Source organism: Anopheles darlingi, chromosome 3 (genome assembly GCF_943734745.1).
Source record: "Anopheles darlingi chromosome 3, idAnoDarlMG_H_01, whole genome shotgun sequence".
Classification (NCBI taxonomy): domain Eukaryota; kingdom Metazoa; phylum Arthropoda; class Insecta; order Diptera; family Culicidae; genus Anopheles; species Anopheles darlingi.
The window spans coordinates 59,097,042-59,112,821 of NC_064875.1; the positions used below are offsets into that span (position 1 = coordinate 59,097,042).

Consider the following 15,780-nt stretch of genomic DNA (forward strand, 5'->3'; position numbering starts at 1 on the left):
TCACGGTCCACGGTTGCTGACTCGGTGATCTGCAATCAATTCACTCACAAGTTGTTTAGATGATCTTCCGGTGATGTATAGGCCAGTTTGTCGTGTTTCGTCCTTTTAAAGGACACTAGCAACATCGAAGACGTGTTGAAGTGTAGAAACATTGAGTGCGTACGTGTGCTTTAAGCGAAAACCATCGAAAATTATTCCAAAAGAAACCGACCATCAACCGACCGGCGCCCCAATCAAACGATGGTGCACCTCAATCAAATAGCACACGATGGCAAGTATTGAAACTTTGCACACCCCGCAAACTCACGCACACACACACACGCACACGCATGGCTTGACCTAGATATGCTGTTTGCAATTATTATCACTGTTTTCATGCCGAATGTTTTCTGTTTATTCAAACAAATGACCCCGGGTTTTCGAGACTCGATTTCATCTGGACACTTCCGGGACGACCTAGAAACTGGGCGAGGGTCTTTGGGCACAAATTTTGGACCTGCTAGATGCCAGACACTGGCCAGGTGACAGGCGAGTACTGCAAGTACACAACGGACGATTCGGTTTTCGGTAGAAACAAAATTCCGTTTTGAAAACAATGGAAAATCGTTTCCAACAACATTAACCACCGCGGCGACAACGACAACTTTGCTGAACCAACAATAGTGAATGAACGAACGAGTTGATCATAGAATAGAATGGAGGTCATGGGATGCGATAAAAAATCGGCGAACGCAAAATTGGAGCAAACTGGACCTGGTGTTCTAGTTTGATTGACATGGATCCAGTGAGCTAGCTTCTTCCGATTTTAATGACGATGTTGAATGCGATGAAAATGATATTTATTTATCAAATAAGTGATTAAGTTTCAAGAAATTATGCTAGCAAGATAGAAGCCCTTCACTTGGAAGGCCAGTAATAGCAGACGCAGCTACTCTTAGCGCTCTACTACACCTTGAGGACTCGATTTTTAAATACTCCTTTAACAGCGAACGAAAAATCCAATTGCTCTAGATCATCGACCTCTGAACGTGCTTCACCTGTCGGCTTCAAATGTGATTTTTGTTTCGCTCATCTAGTAAGCCCTTTCGCCCCTTTCCTCCCCCCTCCCGACAGCTAACTACCCAATACCGACGCTCCGTATGCAGCAGCTTATCGGTGAGAAACGCAGCAATCTGTGCTTCATGCTACTCAGCGCCGTCGCTGCACTGTTCGTGATGGCGGCATTAGCATACGCCTGCTACCTGACTGCACTCTGTACAGGTAATGGGAGGATTACTTGGATTGAAATTAATTTCAGCACTCGGGGCTGGCTATCGGTTTTAACTGCTACTCCGCACCATCCGCAGGACTTTTGGAGCAATCACCAGCACCAGTACTACCACTGGCACCCCTGGTACCCGTGGAACAGTCAGAAACGGACGAAGACGTCTTGGTACTCCAGCAAAGCTTTTTCCAAACCGAGGGCTTCGAAGTGCTGAAACGATCGCTGGATCTGCTCGAATACATGGAGCAGCTAGAGCCGGTGCTCGAGGAGCATCGGTCACGGCAACGCCGTGATGCCGCCAACCCGGACACACCGAATCGAATCGAGCGTACGCAAAGCTCGAACGAAATCATGTACGGAGTGCGCCGGCGTACGCAGCGAGAACAGGACCTCGGCACGCTTCCCATCATTTACGATAATACACCTCGGTACGGTGTTAACGGTGATGTCCCTCGGCGAAAGCGCCACAGTCCGTTGGTGAACTTCGACGATCTGGAACGTGCCAAACGGAACGCACAGCAGGATTATAAGCGACTGGAACGCGAGTACTACCGGTGCCGGAAATCGGCACCAAATGCCAAAATTTGCGATCAAATCCACGAGAAGCTGGTGCGCCTGTCGGAAGAGGTGAACGCGCGTTTCCAGGAGATGGCCAATCTGCTGCAGGGTATGCAGGAACCGGTTGAAAAGGGCACTACCGAACAGTACGCCTATCCGATCTACAGCTCAACAGCGGTTCGATCTAGTACTCCTGTGAGCAGCACAGGTCGTTGGTTGTCATCGACACCTCGAACGACTACTAGACCCAGGGGGGAGTTAGTGAGCAGCGTCCATATCGTCGAGTACGATCCAAGTCAGCATGTCCCGAACGTTAATAGCTCCATACGCAGCCTGGACGATCTGTATGATCACATCAATTTGCAGCAGAGTATATCTTCGTCGAAGACCACGAACGGTGACGTTGTGTCTTCCACGGCAGCCCCACCACTGACAGCGACTGAATCGACAACGACCACTAGTACGACGACGACAACGGATACCATCGTACGCAATACGAACCCGACCAAGGCGTCGCCTCATCGTTGGATTGTAACGAAGAACCCAAAGCAAGCCGCTCGAAACCTGCACGACGTTGTCAACCAGCTTCAGCTCGCTCAGATGCTGCAACCGCATCCGATCCACGAGGACATGGTAATGATGCCGCAGGCACCACCGGCCTCTATCGATGAGCTTGTCATGGCACGGGCCCGCAACCGAGACCACACACACCATGACCGGCAGAAGGAGCTCGATGGTGCAGTGGCCGCTGATCTGCTCCTCGACACTACCATCCCCACCAGCCCCGATAGCCTGACAGCGGTGGACGGTGACGTCGTGACAGGTCCAGACAGTTTGCGCTCGAGTCACGCCCCTCTGCAGCATCAGCAACACCAACACCAATCGCCTCTAAGCGTCGGTCCGAGCGCACCGTTCCTGAGTCTGTGCGATCAGCTCCGATCGGCCGGTGGTTCGTCGATCGCGGGTAAACCGGGCCAACTGTCACCACATACCGGGTTCCAGCATGCCGGACCGGGTTTCCCGATAACGGGTGAAGCGACCAAGGCCACCTCGCAGATTATTGTCAACTCGGGCTTCGGTGCACCGGGCTATATCCCTAATACGGTTTGCTTCTACCAGAACGGTCCTCCGCCGGCAACTGGGGTACCGTATCCGTTCCAGCGGCCAGCCAGCGGAGGCACCAGTTACGCTCCGTCTTACAGTGCTGGCTATCCACAGGTTTACCAGCAGCACCATCAGCAGCAGCAGCAACCGCAGCATCATCATCATCCTGGCGGTGCCGGAGGTAAGCTTCCGCTGAATGATCCCTCGATCGAGGCACTCATCCAGCCTCGCCTTTCCGAAGGTGAGAGCTTCCGAGCTTCGATGGCACCACCTGACCTGGCACACACACAACATCTGACTCCTCTTGCGCTATCATTTCAGCAACGATCCATATGCCGGTGAGCATCCATAATCTCCAGCATGGTGTCGGTGGCCGCACTCCAGAGGATATCACCAACAATGTACTCGTCTGCTCGATGGTACAGCAGCACCAGCAGTTGCAGCACGGAGCAGCAGCACCAGCAGCAGCACCAGCAGCAGTGGAAACGGAGCGACATCACCACCAACATCACGGCAATGGTACCGCAGAAGAGCCTTCCGATGAAAGTGCCGAACTAGCGCTCATGTTCGCCACCGGCCATTCATCGGCAGCCCGTGCCAAGGGCCGACAGCACTGCCGGCGTGGCTGGGTACCGTGCTTCAGTTCGCACCAGTGCGTCAAACGCTCCGCTTGGTGTAACTCCCGGACGGATTGTCTCGATGGCAGTGACGAAAGTTCCTGTTCCTGCGTATCGCGACTACCGCGCCATAAACTGTGCGATGGTTATGCCGACTGTCCGCTCGGTATGGACGAGATGGGTTGCTTCGGGTGTGCCAAGTTTGCGTTTTCCTGCTACCACACGGCCGACGAGTTCCGGACGCACCGATCCGGTGATACACCCGGTTGCTACTCGGTAGCGGAGCGTTGCGATGGTTTCGATCATTGTCTCAACCGTAAGGATGAACAGGATTGTTCGATGTTGGTGCAAGGGCTCGGCCATTATCTGGCGTACGCCGTGCCGCACACTTCCGGTGTGCTGCATCGGAACTACAAGGGTAAATGGTACCCGGTCTGTAGTAATGCACGCCCGTGGGCACGTGAAGCATGCGAAGCGGAGCTCGGGCCACTAGATCAGGAACCGTTGCTAAGCCACGGGCATGGCAGTCTACCAGGACCGTACATTAGCCAGCGAACATCGACGTCGGAGCCCGATTTTACCGAATCCTGTAATGGGGTGTACGTGAAGGTGAAGTGTCCACCGGTACGGTGCGGTACGAGTAAGCTGCAGGAACAGCACGCTGCTAGGATCAGTGTACGAACGAGGCGCAATGTGACGACGGGCGGCGATGCCGACGAGTTGGTCGAGAGTGTCCGGATTGTTGGTGGTGGTGATGCGGAACCGGGTGCTTATCCCTTCATCGTGGGTATCTTCCGTGATGGCAAGTACCATTGTGGGGCCAGCATCTACAATGAACATTGGGTAAGGACCATGAGGAAGGGTTGTAAATTACCACGACGAGCAGTGACTTACCTTTTCTCTCTCTCTCTTTACCTTTACCTTTAGATCATCTCGGCCGCTCACTGTTGTGATAACTTCCAGCATCATTACTACGAGGTACGATCGGGAATGCTTCGGAAGCGCAGCTACTCCCCGCAGGTGCAGGTGACGCACGTGACACACATGATCGTACATCACGCCTACAGCTCGAAGCTAATGGCGAACGATATTGCGCTGATGCGCGTGGAGCACCCGTTCCGGTACAACCGTTGGGTACGGCCGATCTGTCTACCGGCCAAACATCGGACGACCGGTGATCGCGATTGGTTGTGGGGCCCGAAACCGGGTACCGTGTGTACGGCGGTCGGTTGGGGTGCATTACGCGAGGGTGGTGGTGCACCGGATCATCTAAAGCACGTCTCGGTACCGGTGCTGGCCGTCTGTAAGCATCGGGCCGATCGAGATAGTTTGCAAATTTGCGCGGCAGAGGAGGAAGGGGGCCAAGATGCCTGTCAGGGCGATTCGGGTGGACCGTTCGTGTGCCAGAGCCGGGCGAATCCGTACGAATGGTACCTGGCCGGTGTCGTAAGCCATGGGGAGGGCTGTGCTCGACCGAATGAACCCGGTGTTTACACGCGTGTTGCACTGTTCATCGAGTGGATCGAGCAGAAGGTTAATGGACCGCTACCGATACGCCAGACGTTGGCCGATTGCCCTGGGTCGCGGTGTATTTGGGGTGGTGGTGTCTGTCTGCCGGCGGGCAAAAAGTGTAACGGATTCGTGAACTGCCTCGGGGGTGAGGATGAGTCAGAGTGTGGGATGGATCGGTTGCTACGCTCGATGACGAGAAAGGATAACGAAGAGGAGGAACCGGAGGAACCGGAAGAGGAGGAGAATGATGAGGTGGCAATCACCACCGAGCAGGAACTGGGGACGACCAGCGAGAGTCAACCACTGAGGGCTACCACTTCCCAGCACCAGCAGCAGCAGCAGCAACAGGAGGACGTTACAACGGAAGAGTCTCATGGTGACGGACAGGAGAGTATGCTCGTAACGCAGACGGTACAGATGGATCCTACCGGGGTCACAATACAGGAAAGCACTACGACCGTCACCAGCAGCAGCAGTACTCCCGGAGAAACGACATCCGGAGTAGTTCCTTCCAGTTCAACCACAACATCATCCCTAAAAGTGGCACCGGAGTCTACGACACCGGCAGCGGTCACCTTTACGACGGTTGCGTTCGAAATTCTCGCCCCCAGTGGACCACCGACAACGGAAGTCATCTGGAAAGCGGTCGAGAAGACGATCAAGGAAGTGCAGGGATTGGCAAGAGTAAGCGGCAATGAATCTCAGACCACCGCTGAACCCGAAACCGATCATCCATTCTTCGAGGAACTGGAAGTAATGGAACAGGAGAAACACAAACGGTTGGCCCAGTTCCGGTTGACCGTCCACAATGTGCACACCAAGACAGCCGTCACGTCTACCGTATCCCCGCTGCATTCTAATGACTCCACGCAAACGCAACAACAGTATCGACAGTTTTCGTGCACCAAGTAGGACAACGCACCGTCTCGATCGAGTCTCTTTTGAGTTTTTTCTCACATTTATCCTTCTGATCTAATTACCTTGTCCCCTAGTATTACCCAACGGATCAACATTGCGCACCGGTGTGACCGGATCGTCGACTGTGAGGATGGTAGCGATGAGCTGAACTGTACCTGCCGGGACTATCTGAAGGATAAGTTCGATTTTCTGATCTGCGACGGCAAGACGGACTGTCTGGATCATACGGACGAGCGGAATTGCCGTAAGGATGGCAGGATGATGAGCATTGATGTACAGTTTGTTTATGCTCTCACTTTTTTTTTCACGATCATTGTAGTGACGTGCCAGGCGAGTGAGTACGCGTGCCGGATGAGCCAGATATGCATACCGAAGGCACATCAGTGCAATGGTATCGCCGACTGTCCGCTACACGAGGATGAACTGGATTGCTGTGAGTATGAGAGTTGCCTAGGAAACGAACGGCTCTTGCACTTGCATTTTAATGTGCTTGGTTTTAATCATTCTCTTCCTGCAGTGGCCTTAACCGATGGTCAGCGTGTGTACTTCGACGCCAACAACCTAACACTTTTCCGCAATACCGGTCTCGTTACGAAGAACTCAAACGGTACCTGGGAGTTACTTTGCGGTACGAAGCTCACCGATAAGACGCAACACGCGGTCGAAAAGATCTGCGCGTTTCTCGGTTTCGCCGGATACCGTAACTACTCCGTGGTGACGCTCACTGGTACCGATAGTTTGCACGGGCTTACACTGGATCAGCACGAGCAGCTGCTGGTTGGTAGCGATACGACGCACTATCTGAACCTAACTCTCGTCGAGGGCTGCGAAGCGCTGCGAGTGACCTGTGCCCAGCACATTAACGCCAGCGAACATGAGATTGCGCACTTTGAGCATCAGCACAGCGAACAACCGGTTCAGGTGAACATTCGGCCACTGAATCCGATCCACAAACCGCACCATATGCCCCAGATCGTGTTCCAGGAGAATGCGCACGTCGAGTTGATCGAGAGCTTCGGTGATGATTACGATTGGCCGTGGAACGTGGACATATATCTCGATGGTGTGCTGATCTGCAGTGGATTGATTATCGATGCGAGCTGGATCGTGGTGGCCAGTAGCTGTACGCGGCTCGTTAACATGCGCCATCAGTACGTCGCGGTGGTGGCCGGTGGTGCTAAATCGTATCTTCACATTGCCGGTCCGTATGAGCAGGTGGTGCGAGTTGATTGCTATCACTTCATACCGGAAGCCGAAACGGTGATGCTCCATCTGTCGCAGAAGTTCAACTTTAGCCGGCACGTTCTACCGACCTTCATACCGGACAAGTGAGTACCGAAGGGGAGATTGTTGTAGTAGGCTGTACCTGTTGTGTAGATGGTTGCTAAGCTACTTGTGCTCACTGTTTGCAGTGACAACCTGACGGATAGCGAATGTCTTGCGGTTGGTAAGGACAAGTATGGCCGGACGAAGACACTGCGAGTGCATCTGAATGAGACGAACTGTGTCGGCGAGCGGATCCGGTGCTACAACAAGGATCTCAAGCAGCCATACTTCCATCATGAGTACTGTTATACTCAAGGTAACTGGGCATGAAATATGTCATTCGGCTTGTCTAACATTTGGATTTGTCTCTCCCTTCCCGTAGAGGCAACACGCTCTGGTGTGATCGTCTGCAAGACGAAACGCTCCGGTTGGTATCCGGTCGGGTTCTACCAGAACAAGCGTGGTCTCTGTGGATTCAACGAGGTAGTGCGTGTGACCAGCCTGATCGAATCGTACCACCGCATACAGCATGTCCTTCAGAACGAAAAATGCGTCGGAGAACTATATTACGGAGAGCCGCGTTGTGACGGAATGCGCTGCCGGTATGGCAAGTGTATCGGCGAGTCACTGATCTGCGACCGTAAGCTCGACTGTAGTGAGGGTTCGGACGAGAAACCGGAACTGTGCGCTTCAAGAAACTCAACTGGACGTAAGTGTAATCGACGTCGGTGTACCACGGGAAGTTTTGACTCTTTTCGGCTTTAATCTTTACAGGCTGTCTACCACATGAACTGCGCTGTTCGAATGGGAAGTGCGTCGATAAAAGCCGGTTCTGTGATCGCTTCAATGATTGTGGTGATGCGACCGATGAACCACACGATTGCTCCTGCTATACCTATTTGAAGTAAGTCCCAAACCATTGTCCGATAGTGTGCTGCTTAATATTGATGTGTTTCTGGGCACTTCAACAGGATAACCGATCCAGCAAGGATCTGCGACGGTGTCCGGAATTGTTGGGACAAATCAGATGAGAATCCACGGGTATGCCGGTGCCATGCATCGAACTTCCGGTGCGGTGAGTCGAACATCTGCGTCCCGTACGATTTCGTGTGCGACAAGGAACGAGACTGTCCGGATGGGGAAGATGAGCAGTATTGCTATGCCCTACAGCAGAACTCGTATGAAGCGTACGTAACGTTCAGCCCCAGGAAATAAGACACTGTTCGGTCACGCTTTACCTCACTCTTCCCTCTTCCCCAGTGGCTACGGTGAGCTGATGGAGCAAAGCTACGGTATCTGGCACTCGAAGTGCTTTCCCAAGACGGCCCAGTTCGGGGACGAGTATATGCGTAACATCTGCGAACAGCTCGGTTACTCCCAGGTGCGTAAGATCTATGGACGTGCGATCGTCGAGGGTGCACGGTTGCGTACGGCCAACGAGACGGAAAGTCCGGTGGATAAATTGCGCCGTACGGCCACCAAGACGATCGTGCACAACAAGTTCTCCAAGGTGGTGATCAACGATCAGCACACGTTCTACATGAAACCGAGCCGACCCATGTTCCGGGTGATCAATTGGAACTACCACGACGAGCAGAACTGTCACCGGTTGGAGCTGCTGTGTGCTGCGTAAAACGGGCCGTGCCGTGTCGTCGTCTAGTGGCGTCTAACGCCAAAGTACAATAAAACCTTTAAGTTACAAACTGCAAAACCGTTCAGATGCCAGGCGACACACACGCTCGTTGTTTGTCTCTTTTGCTAATAGGTTTATTCATGAAACGTCATTGCGTTCACGGGGGTTCAAGGGTTCGTTTAGAGAGCGCTGTGTACTGTGCTGTATGCAATGCACAGAACTAGTTCGGTGGTCCACGACCACGGAGAGCGAAGAACGGGCATCCGCTATCGAGCTTCTGCTTCAATCCCTGACAATCGCTGCTCTCGGTCCACAGGCTGCTGGGGCAGCTCTGTAAAGGAAGCACACCGGTCATCAGTCCAGACCTTGATCCTGCGATGAGATATTCCGTGCGATATTGCTTACCTTAAACAGCGTCGAGTGAAGACAGTTCATGAAACCCTGCGGTACGAAGCTACACCCGGCACGGTCCGGTGAAGCAGAAATCGGTGCCACAGCGTACGCCGGATCGTTCTGTATCTGGCGAGCGCAGCTATCGACCGTAGTGCCAACGAGCGGTGCCAGCGCCGGATCGGCACCCAGCGTACCGGCCAGCGAGCTCTTGATCGCGTCCGTATTCAGCACATTGTTAGCGAATCCACCGATCTCCGTCAAGATGCACTGCATCATGCACTGTAAACGATCGAATTGATCACCGTTTGTTAGTGAAGGAACCGCAGTTTGCATGACGAGCTCTCCAACATCTGCTACTTACACAACCCTCCGTACGGGGTACACCCGGTGCCGGCATCTGGGTCGGACGCTGGGCGCTGCACTTGTCCATCACGGTTTGGCTGACCGATCGAGGCATACGGCAGCAATCGTCCACCGTCACGGTACGATCCGGTTGAAAGCATGATGCATCCGGTGCCGGTGGTTGACTCGTCACCTAAAACAGGGTATATGGAGCGGGGTCGTCTGGACAGAATCTTCACCCTGGCTGACTTACCATGCCAGCTATGGCTACTCCCACTATCAGCACTGCGGTGAACATGGTTGTACGAAAGGTGGGTGTTTAGGTCACTTGCTACACTGCTGTAAATGTCTCGAGCTTCTGCGATGATGATTGCGGCCCCGAGCCCCGTTTTATACTTCCGTGATGGCGTTTACAGTCATTAATTCACGTCAGCGATGGCGACCTAAAAAGTGCCAAGCGCCATTAGAGTAAGTGACAATTGATTTGGCGAAGCGTTTTTGTTGGGCACTGCTCTGTATTACTGCTGGTACTGTGACCGTACTCAAGGACGCCACTTAAGTAGCGCACGCATCAGTGAGCGCACCGCTACCAAAGGGTCTATCGGCTTTCGGATAATTTCCATCGAATTTTCCAACATGCCAATCTATCGCGCGGCTGCTGTGCTTTATTCAAACATTGGAACCAACGGTCCTGAAGGCGTACTTCACTTTGGTTGCTATGGATAGGAAAGTAAAATCCGAGCAACCAAGTGAGAATAGCAGTTAGTCAACAATTAGCTTCCAATAAAGCATAATACAAAACAACGGCAAAGCCCTGCTAGCGACAGTATTTAGTCGTCCTTCTTGCCTTTGTGACCGTGTTTGCGGAGGGCAAAGTATGGGCAGCCCTCGTTCAGCTTGGCATTCACCGCGGCACACTCCTTCTGCTGGCTCTTAACCGTCGCTGGGCAGTTCTGTCGGTGCACGGTGGAAGAAAAAGAATCGTGATTAATCCAAATCAAACCAAACGGTCGTCTACCTCTACATCGATTTCACGTTTACCTTGAAGACCTCAGTGTAAACGCAGCTGATGAACATCTTTGGCACGGTACTACACGGTAGGTTGGTGTAGGCACCCCCGAGCATCGGTGTGTCGGAAGGAAACGATAAGTTACTGTAACAGGTATCGATGGCAGCATCCAAAACGGGTACAAAGGCGGCATTGTCCTTCAGTAGCGGCTGGACGGCCTTCTTGAAACCGGCCTTGTCTAGCTTGTCGTTCGCGAACCCACCCATCGCGGTCAGGATGCAATTGGCCACACACTGTCACGAGGTGGACGATAAGAAACGTTGAAGATGATAATACACGAATGGGTTACTGCCTTACCGGCATATGGTGGCTTTTTGCCTCTGGAAATTTGCGATGTCCCTCCTTCTTGCACTTTTCGAACAACTCTTCGGTGGCCAGCTTTGGGATCTTGCAGCAATCTTCAACCGTGACGGTGGTGTTTAGGGCACACTTCTTGTGATGGTCCGGGCCACCGGGATGTCCCAGAACCTATGGAGACACACATGATGAAACGTTACTCCATTCCTCTTTGTCAATATGAATGCATCACTCACCAGAGCACCAAGCAGGACGTTCAAGATAAGCGGTACGTAAGGGCTCATGGCGATTGGTTTGATCCTGCCGTGGGTTTCTGGCGGACATTTTATAGGACCTCGAGTTCGCAACCGTGCGTGGAAGGGCTTATTAAAATTCTATCAAATGCACATTAGCACACAGCCAATGGGCGTTTGGACGTGGAGCAATACGCGAAAATTGTTATAAGTATGATGAGCAGCATGATGTGGCTATTAACAGGGATTACATTTTTGGAAGACAATTAATGCATGCGCTAGTCTATTCAGTAAAATAGTTTCTCTAGAGATGAGCCTAGATAAAATTTAATAGATTTAAGATGGCACTAGGAGCGCTTTAGAGGGCACATTCTCGCTGTCAAAGGATGGTGCTGAATTTAAAATTAATTTCTCACGATGATTTATCATTCAATCCTTTAAAAAAAAACACATTATGGTTGGCAGTAATAGCCTACCAGTACTGCTAACTCATAGTATCGTTTACTGTAGCGATAATTTATGAATAACGAAAACAAAATGCAATAAAATGATATTTTTCGTCTCGAGCTGAATGCTGGTGCTATCGAGTCAGTCGGGACAGGCCCGGAGTTTATTTACTGTATCTCGGCCCCGTTTCCCTCGCTCTCAACCTCTGAGAGTTTTACACTTGCTTTGCTTCCCAGGGACCGTTAGTAAGATCATTTGATGATCCATCGCTAATTTGCATTCTACAGAGTCGCCAGTGGTAGTTAATTACAATAAAACTGCCATTCCATGGTGTGTTGCATCTAGAAGCGTGAATGCTTCACCGAAACATATTCTTTCTTATGTGGTTCCTACTTTATTGAGTCACGAATCATAGAAAAAAAAACATTTGTACGTTTCAAACAAACCCATTAAGAGACAAAATCGCTTTTATTGCATTATTATTACGTTCACCCCTACTAACCATACAGTGTCGATCAGTGCAGCATTGGTCTATAGAGTCAGGAAATCGAAGGACCTGCCGGTTCATCCGTCCTTCCCCATTGCTTAACGTCCTTCATCGGCCATCTTTTTGGCCTCGAACGCCAAAAACATCTCGTTCATGTTCTCCAACGTATCGGTACACTTGGTGAAGTAACCCTTGAAATCGTTACACATTTTGGCTGCAATCGAAAGAACGGCGATGCATTAGAAATGCTCAGTCAGGGTGCAACGGCCACCGCGGAGCAACAGCACACTTACAATCGTTCCAATCAGCGGAAGGACAGTTCTGAAAGAAGAAATCAGAAAATCGTCAATCGACGTGTCCCTCAGAGCACAACACTGGGGGCAGCAGCTCCGCTTACCGCATGGATTTTTCCGAGGGCACAGGATATCAGCACTCCATTGGCCGGATCACATTGACCGACAAACTGTTGCATGGTCTTCTTTATGTCCTCGCGACCTTTCTCTATCATCGGACCACACTCCTCCAGCACAACCTTCTCCAACAGCTTCATCCATTCGGGCGTCGGTTTCAGCTGCTCCTTCAGGTACGTCCGGAACTGGTCACCATCGAGCTTTCCATCGGCCTTGACGAACTTGTGCTTCTTCATGACGCAATTGGAAAATTCCTATCGAATGCAAGACGGTAACCGATTAGTGCCGGTTGATCGGTAACGTTTGACTTCCGCTCGACTTACGCAGGCCTTCTCGGGTTCCGGTTTGCTGGTATCGGATACACCCTTCCAGCATTCCATCAGCGTGGCATTACCAAACACCGTCGGTGTGGTACAACAACGTTCATCCTGCGCCTCGGATTTATCAAAAGTGGGAATCGTTTTGCAGGCTCCACTCCCAGCACCACGGACCGATTGCAGCACCGCACAACCACCAAAGAGCATCAACACAATCCACACACTGCTCGGGAATGTTCCTCGGCGGATACTGCTAGCCATGGCTCCGAGAGGCTTCTGGAGGGTCGGACGTTTGTTTCACGCGATTGCTAGTCGGTTTTGCTGGTCATCTGCCCCACGGTCGTCCCTTTTTATACGCCAATAGCGCAACACCAGGCAAGAGAGGGTGTGTTGGAAAAACTAACGTTTGGAAAATGGTCCGCTTTTTGAGCTCATAATTCATTCCACATCATTTCGGGTACCCGAGGTGGTTGAAACTGCACAATTGGAGGCCTGGTCAGTTGACAATGGTGCAGACCGAAAAAAACTGATTTAATAGCGGTAGCACATAACAACCGGAATCGCTTTGGGGTTAAAGGCATGGCCTCGATTGGTGAAAAGCATAACAAAGCATCTGTGCTACTTGTGCTCGTGCATTTATGTGTGTGTGTGAATTGTGCATTTTTTATATTCATAAATATTTTTGGGAAACTTTTGTAAGAAAAACGACAAACATATTGAGTTAAAACTGGTTTAGATAAGATCAAGGTGTCAATTCCTATTGGAGATTTGAAAACGGAAATCTCTTGATAATATTCTGTTAAAGCTTCAACATATTCGTCTAAAATAATTATAAACTAATGAAGTAAATGCCAAATTAAACATTTGGGTTCGACGGAAATGAAGAATTTCATTTCACAGCTTACTATGATTTTAGAATATATCACATGAAGTGTCGAAAGTATCAAGAATCTTATCAATAATTTTACCATTTTTAGGCTACAGCACACGATTCAGGTTGAAGTTGACCTGGTAAAGTCATCAATCCACAAACAGCTAGGCGGCAAACGAAGACATTTTTATTACTTCATCCTATCTTAAGCAAAACAAAGCGACTTTACCGCGTTCGTCGGCTCTACGACAGGAACAGGGACGCGAAGGTACAGTTGGAGTTCTGCATGTAGTTAAAGGCTGCCGTACACGCCGGTACATCGTCAGCATAACCCAGGCAGTCCTAGAATGAGACAGGCATGGCAGGCAGGAAATAAATACGTATACCACTGACGTCACGAGGACGAATGGTACGACGAAGGGAACGTCACTTACCGTGTACCAATACTTGACCATGCAGTCTAGAAACCGATCCAACCGCTCGTTACACATAACCTGCCGGAAATCGCCCTCGAAGCTGCTGCTCATCATAAACTCGTACATGTCCAGCTTGCACTTGTCAAAGTTCGACGTCAGCTTCGGTCCCATCGTGAGCAGCGTCGAGAGCGTGATCGGTCCCATGTCGATAATAGGGCGACCCCGGTAGCGCTGCAGCACACACTGGGCGACACACGGTGCACCGGTATGGTTCGCCCTTGGCAAACAATCCATGATGGTCAGATGTATATCCAGCTGCGCCCGGCAGCAATCTTTCACCTTAACATTTCCGATCGCCTGCGGTGAACAGTCGCTGAATGTTGCCTCCGAATTGCCGGGCTCTTCTTTCTTAGTTCCGGTTGTAGTTCCTTCCAACAGTGCCGCACCGAACGCTAACCAAAGGGCCAGCGAGAGCGCGAGTGACGTTGATGAAAAGCGGGTGAGGTACATGTTAGTGACTTAACTGGTGATCGCTTTCTGAAACTGGACGGTACAGGGTGGAGATCATTTATGAATTTGCTCCCTTGAGGGCGATCTAAATGCGATTCCGTTTTCCATTTCGGGGTTTTCCCCCCTTCTGACTAATGATGATGCCATTCTTTTCAGAGTATTTTTCGATCACAGCAACCACACTTCGCAGCTAATGAGGCGCGAAGGCATGGGAAGGTGTTGTTCTAAATTAAATCTATTAAATTTGCATTAGAGGATCCGGATGAGGTGATCCGTGGCATGGGTATAAATAGCTGCACGTGTGGACCGGTAAAGCATCAGCACACCATTCGGCTACAGTAGAACAGAGCGACGAACCGGAATAACCCCTGGAACGCATCAACAACATGAACTCCTTCAATGGTAACTCGATCGTGATGGTGGCAGTGATGTTGCTGCTCGCCACGGTAGTAACGGCTGCACCGAACAGCTGCGCCAAGCTGGACACTCAGACGGATCCCTTCTCGTGCTGCACCATCCCCAAGCTGCTCGATCTGGCCGTCGTCGGTAAGTGCTTCGAGCAGTATCCGATCGATCAGCCCGATGCGAAGGGCAGCAAGCCGGCCAGCAGCACTCCCCAAACGGATGTACGTATTGGCTTCCAATCCGCCTTTGGCAGTCCTTGGAGGATCTCATTCTAACATCGCATCTTTTATTTCTCTTTCTAGTGCATGTCGGAGTGCATCCTGAATGCGACGGCCATCTACGACAAGAAGGGCGACCTGAACGATAAGAAGCTGAACAACGTGTTCCTCGATAGTCTGCCAAAGAACAGCCCCTGGTTGAGCGTGGTGCGCGATGCGGTCAAGCAGTGCGGTGAGACGGCCGCCAAGAAGGAGAACGAGTTCAAGAAGGCCGTGGCGGACCAGAAGAAGGCGGCCGGAGCGAAGGCCGGTCCGGTGTGCAATCCGGAGGCTAGCTTCCTGGTCGACTGTATCCATACGACCGTATTCAGCAACTGCCCGACCACCCTGCGCTCGACCTCGGCCGATTGTGATGCGATCTGGAAGTTCCTCAAGAACTGCCCATTCAGTGCTCTGCGTCAGTAGGTTGGTCGCTCGACACGATCAGGTAATG

General features: G+C 51.4%; 5 protein-coding genes across 5 annotated transcripts; 2 read left to right on the plus strand and 3 right to left on the minus strand.

Annotated features, from left to right (window-relative positions):
• The first annotated feature begins 3,489 nt into the window (after window positions 1-3,489).
• Window positions 3,490-8,872, plus strand: LOC125953820 (serine protease nudel). Its single transcript, XM_049683609.1, has 10 exons — window positions 3,490-4,386; window positions 4,471-5,963; window positions 6,048-6,217; window positions 6,293-6,406; window positions 6,491-7,301; window positions 7,386-7,555; window positions 7,622-7,948; window positions 8,014-8,143; window positions 8,211-8,426; window positions 8,500-8,872. Exons 1-10 carry the CDS (start codon window positions 3,490-3,492, stop codon window positions 8,870-8,872), a joined length of 4,701 nt encoding a protein of 1,566 aa, XP_049539566.1.
• Window positions 8,873-9,040: 168 nt separating this feature from the next.
• Window positions 9,041-9,963, minus strand: LOC125953841 (general odorant-binding protein 67-like). The gene is made up of 4 exons (XM_049683637.1): window positions 9,861-9,963; window positions 9,627-9,800; window positions 9,278-9,544; window positions 9,041-9,203 (listed from the first exon to the last, which is right to left on the minus strand). The coding sequence occupies exons 1-4, from the start codon at window positions 9,903-9,905 to the stop codon at window positions 9,093-9,095; spliced, it is 597 nt and encodes a 198-aa protein (XP_049539594.1). The 5' UTR covers window positions 9,906-9,963; the 3' UTR covers window positions 9,041-9,092.
• Window positions 9,964-10,437: 474 nt separating this feature from the next.
• On the minus strand, window positions 10,438-11,257 carry LOC125955663 (general odorant-binding protein 67). The gene is made up of 4 exons (XM_049686802.1): window positions 11,210-11,257; window positions 10,974-11,144; window positions 10,649-10,909; window positions 10,438-10,560 (listed from the first exon to the last, which is right to left on the minus strand). The coding sequence occupies exons 1-4, from the start codon at window positions 11,255-11,257 to the stop codon at window positions 10,438-10,440; spliced, it is 603 nt and encodes a 200-aa protein (XP_049542759.1).
• A 942-nt stretch (window positions 11,258-12,199) lies between these two features.
• LOC125955664 (general odorant-binding protein 68-like) lies at window positions 12,200-13,128 on the minus strand. Its single transcript, XM_049686803.1, has 4 exons — window positions 12,874-13,128; window positions 12,538-12,804; window positions 12,434-12,461; window positions 12,200-12,354 (listed from the first exon to the last, which is right to left on the minus strand). Exons 1-4 carry the CDS (start codon window positions 13,126-13,128, stop codon window positions 12,239-12,241), a joined length of 666 nt encoding a protein of 221 aa, XP_049542760.1. The 3' UTR covers window positions 12,200-12,238.
• A 1,910-nt stretch (window positions 13,129-15,038) lies between these two features.
• On the plus strand, window positions 15,039-15,752 carry LOC125953840 (general odorant-binding protein 67-like). Its single transcript, XM_049683636.1, has 2 exons — window positions 15,039-15,290; window positions 15,372-15,752. The coding sequence occupies exons 1-2, from the start codon at window positions 15,051-15,053 to the stop codon at window positions 15,750-15,752; spliced, it is 621 nt and encodes a 206-aa protein (XP_049539593.1). The 5' UTR covers window positions 15,039-15,050.
• Window positions 15,753-15,780: the final 28 nt, after the last annotated feature.

Excerpts from the sequence above, each read along its gene's own strand:
- LOC125953820 (XM_049683609.1), top strand. The coding sequence starts at position 3,490 with ATGTTCGCCACCGGCCATTCATCGGCAGCCCGTGCCAAGGGCCGACAG. Across the intron at positions 6,218-6,292 it reads TACGGACGAGCGGAATTGCC|TGACGTGCCAGGCGAGTGAG; the intron begins GTAAGGATGGCA and ends CGATCATTGTAG. Across the intron at positions 6,407-6,490 it reads CGAGGATGAACTGGATTGCT|TGGCCTTAACCGATGGTCAG; the intron begins GTGAGTATGAGA and ends CTCTTCCTGCAG.
- LOC125953840 (XM_049683636.1), top strand. The coding sequence starts at position 15,051 with ATGAACTCCTTCAATGGTAACTCGATCGTGATGGTGGCAGTGATGTTG. Across the intron at positions 15,291-15,371 it reads GCAGCACTCCCCAAACGGAT|TGCATGTCGGAGTGCATCCT; the intron begins GTACGTATTGGC and ends TTCTCTTTCTAG.
- LOC125955663 (XM_049686802.1), bottom strand. The coding sequence starts at position 11,257 with ATGAGCCCTTACGTACCGCTTATCTTGAACGTCCTGCTTGGTGCTCTG. Across the intron at positions 10,910-10,973 it reads CAAAAAGCCACCATATGCCG|TGTGTGGCCAATTGCATCCT; the intron begins GTAAGGCAGTAA and ends ACCTCGTGACAG. Across the intron at positions 10,561-10,648 it reads TTTACACTGAGGTCTTCAAG|AACTGCCCAGCGACGGTTAA; the intron begins GTAAACGTGAAA and ends GTGCACCGACAG.
- LOC125955664 (XM_049686803.1), bottom strand. The coding sequence starts at position 13,128 with ATGGCTAGCAGTATCCGCCGAGGAACATTCCCGAGCAGTGTGTGGATT. Across the intron at positions 12,805-12,873 it reads CGGAACCCGAGAAGGCCTGC|GAATTTTCCAATTGCGTCAT; the intron begins GTAAGTCGAGCG and ends TGCATTCGATAG. Across the intron at positions 12,355-12,433 it reads TTCCGCTGATTGGAACGATT|CCAAAATGTGTAACGATTTC; the intron begins GTAAGTGTGCTG and ends TTTCGATTGCAG.
- LOC125953841 (XM_049683637.1), bottom strand. The coding sequence starts at position 9,905 with ATGTTCACCGCAGTGCTGATAGTGGGAGTAGCCATAGCTGGCATG. Across the intron at positions 9,801-9,860 it reads GAGTAGCCATAGCTGGCATG|GTGACGAGTCAACCACCGGC; the intron begins GTAAGTCAGCCA and ends ACCCTGTTTTAG. Across the intron at positions 9,545-9,626 it reads TACCCCGTACGGAGGGTTGT|TGCATGATGCAGTGCATCTT; the intron begins GTAAGTAGCAGA and ends GATCGTTTACAG.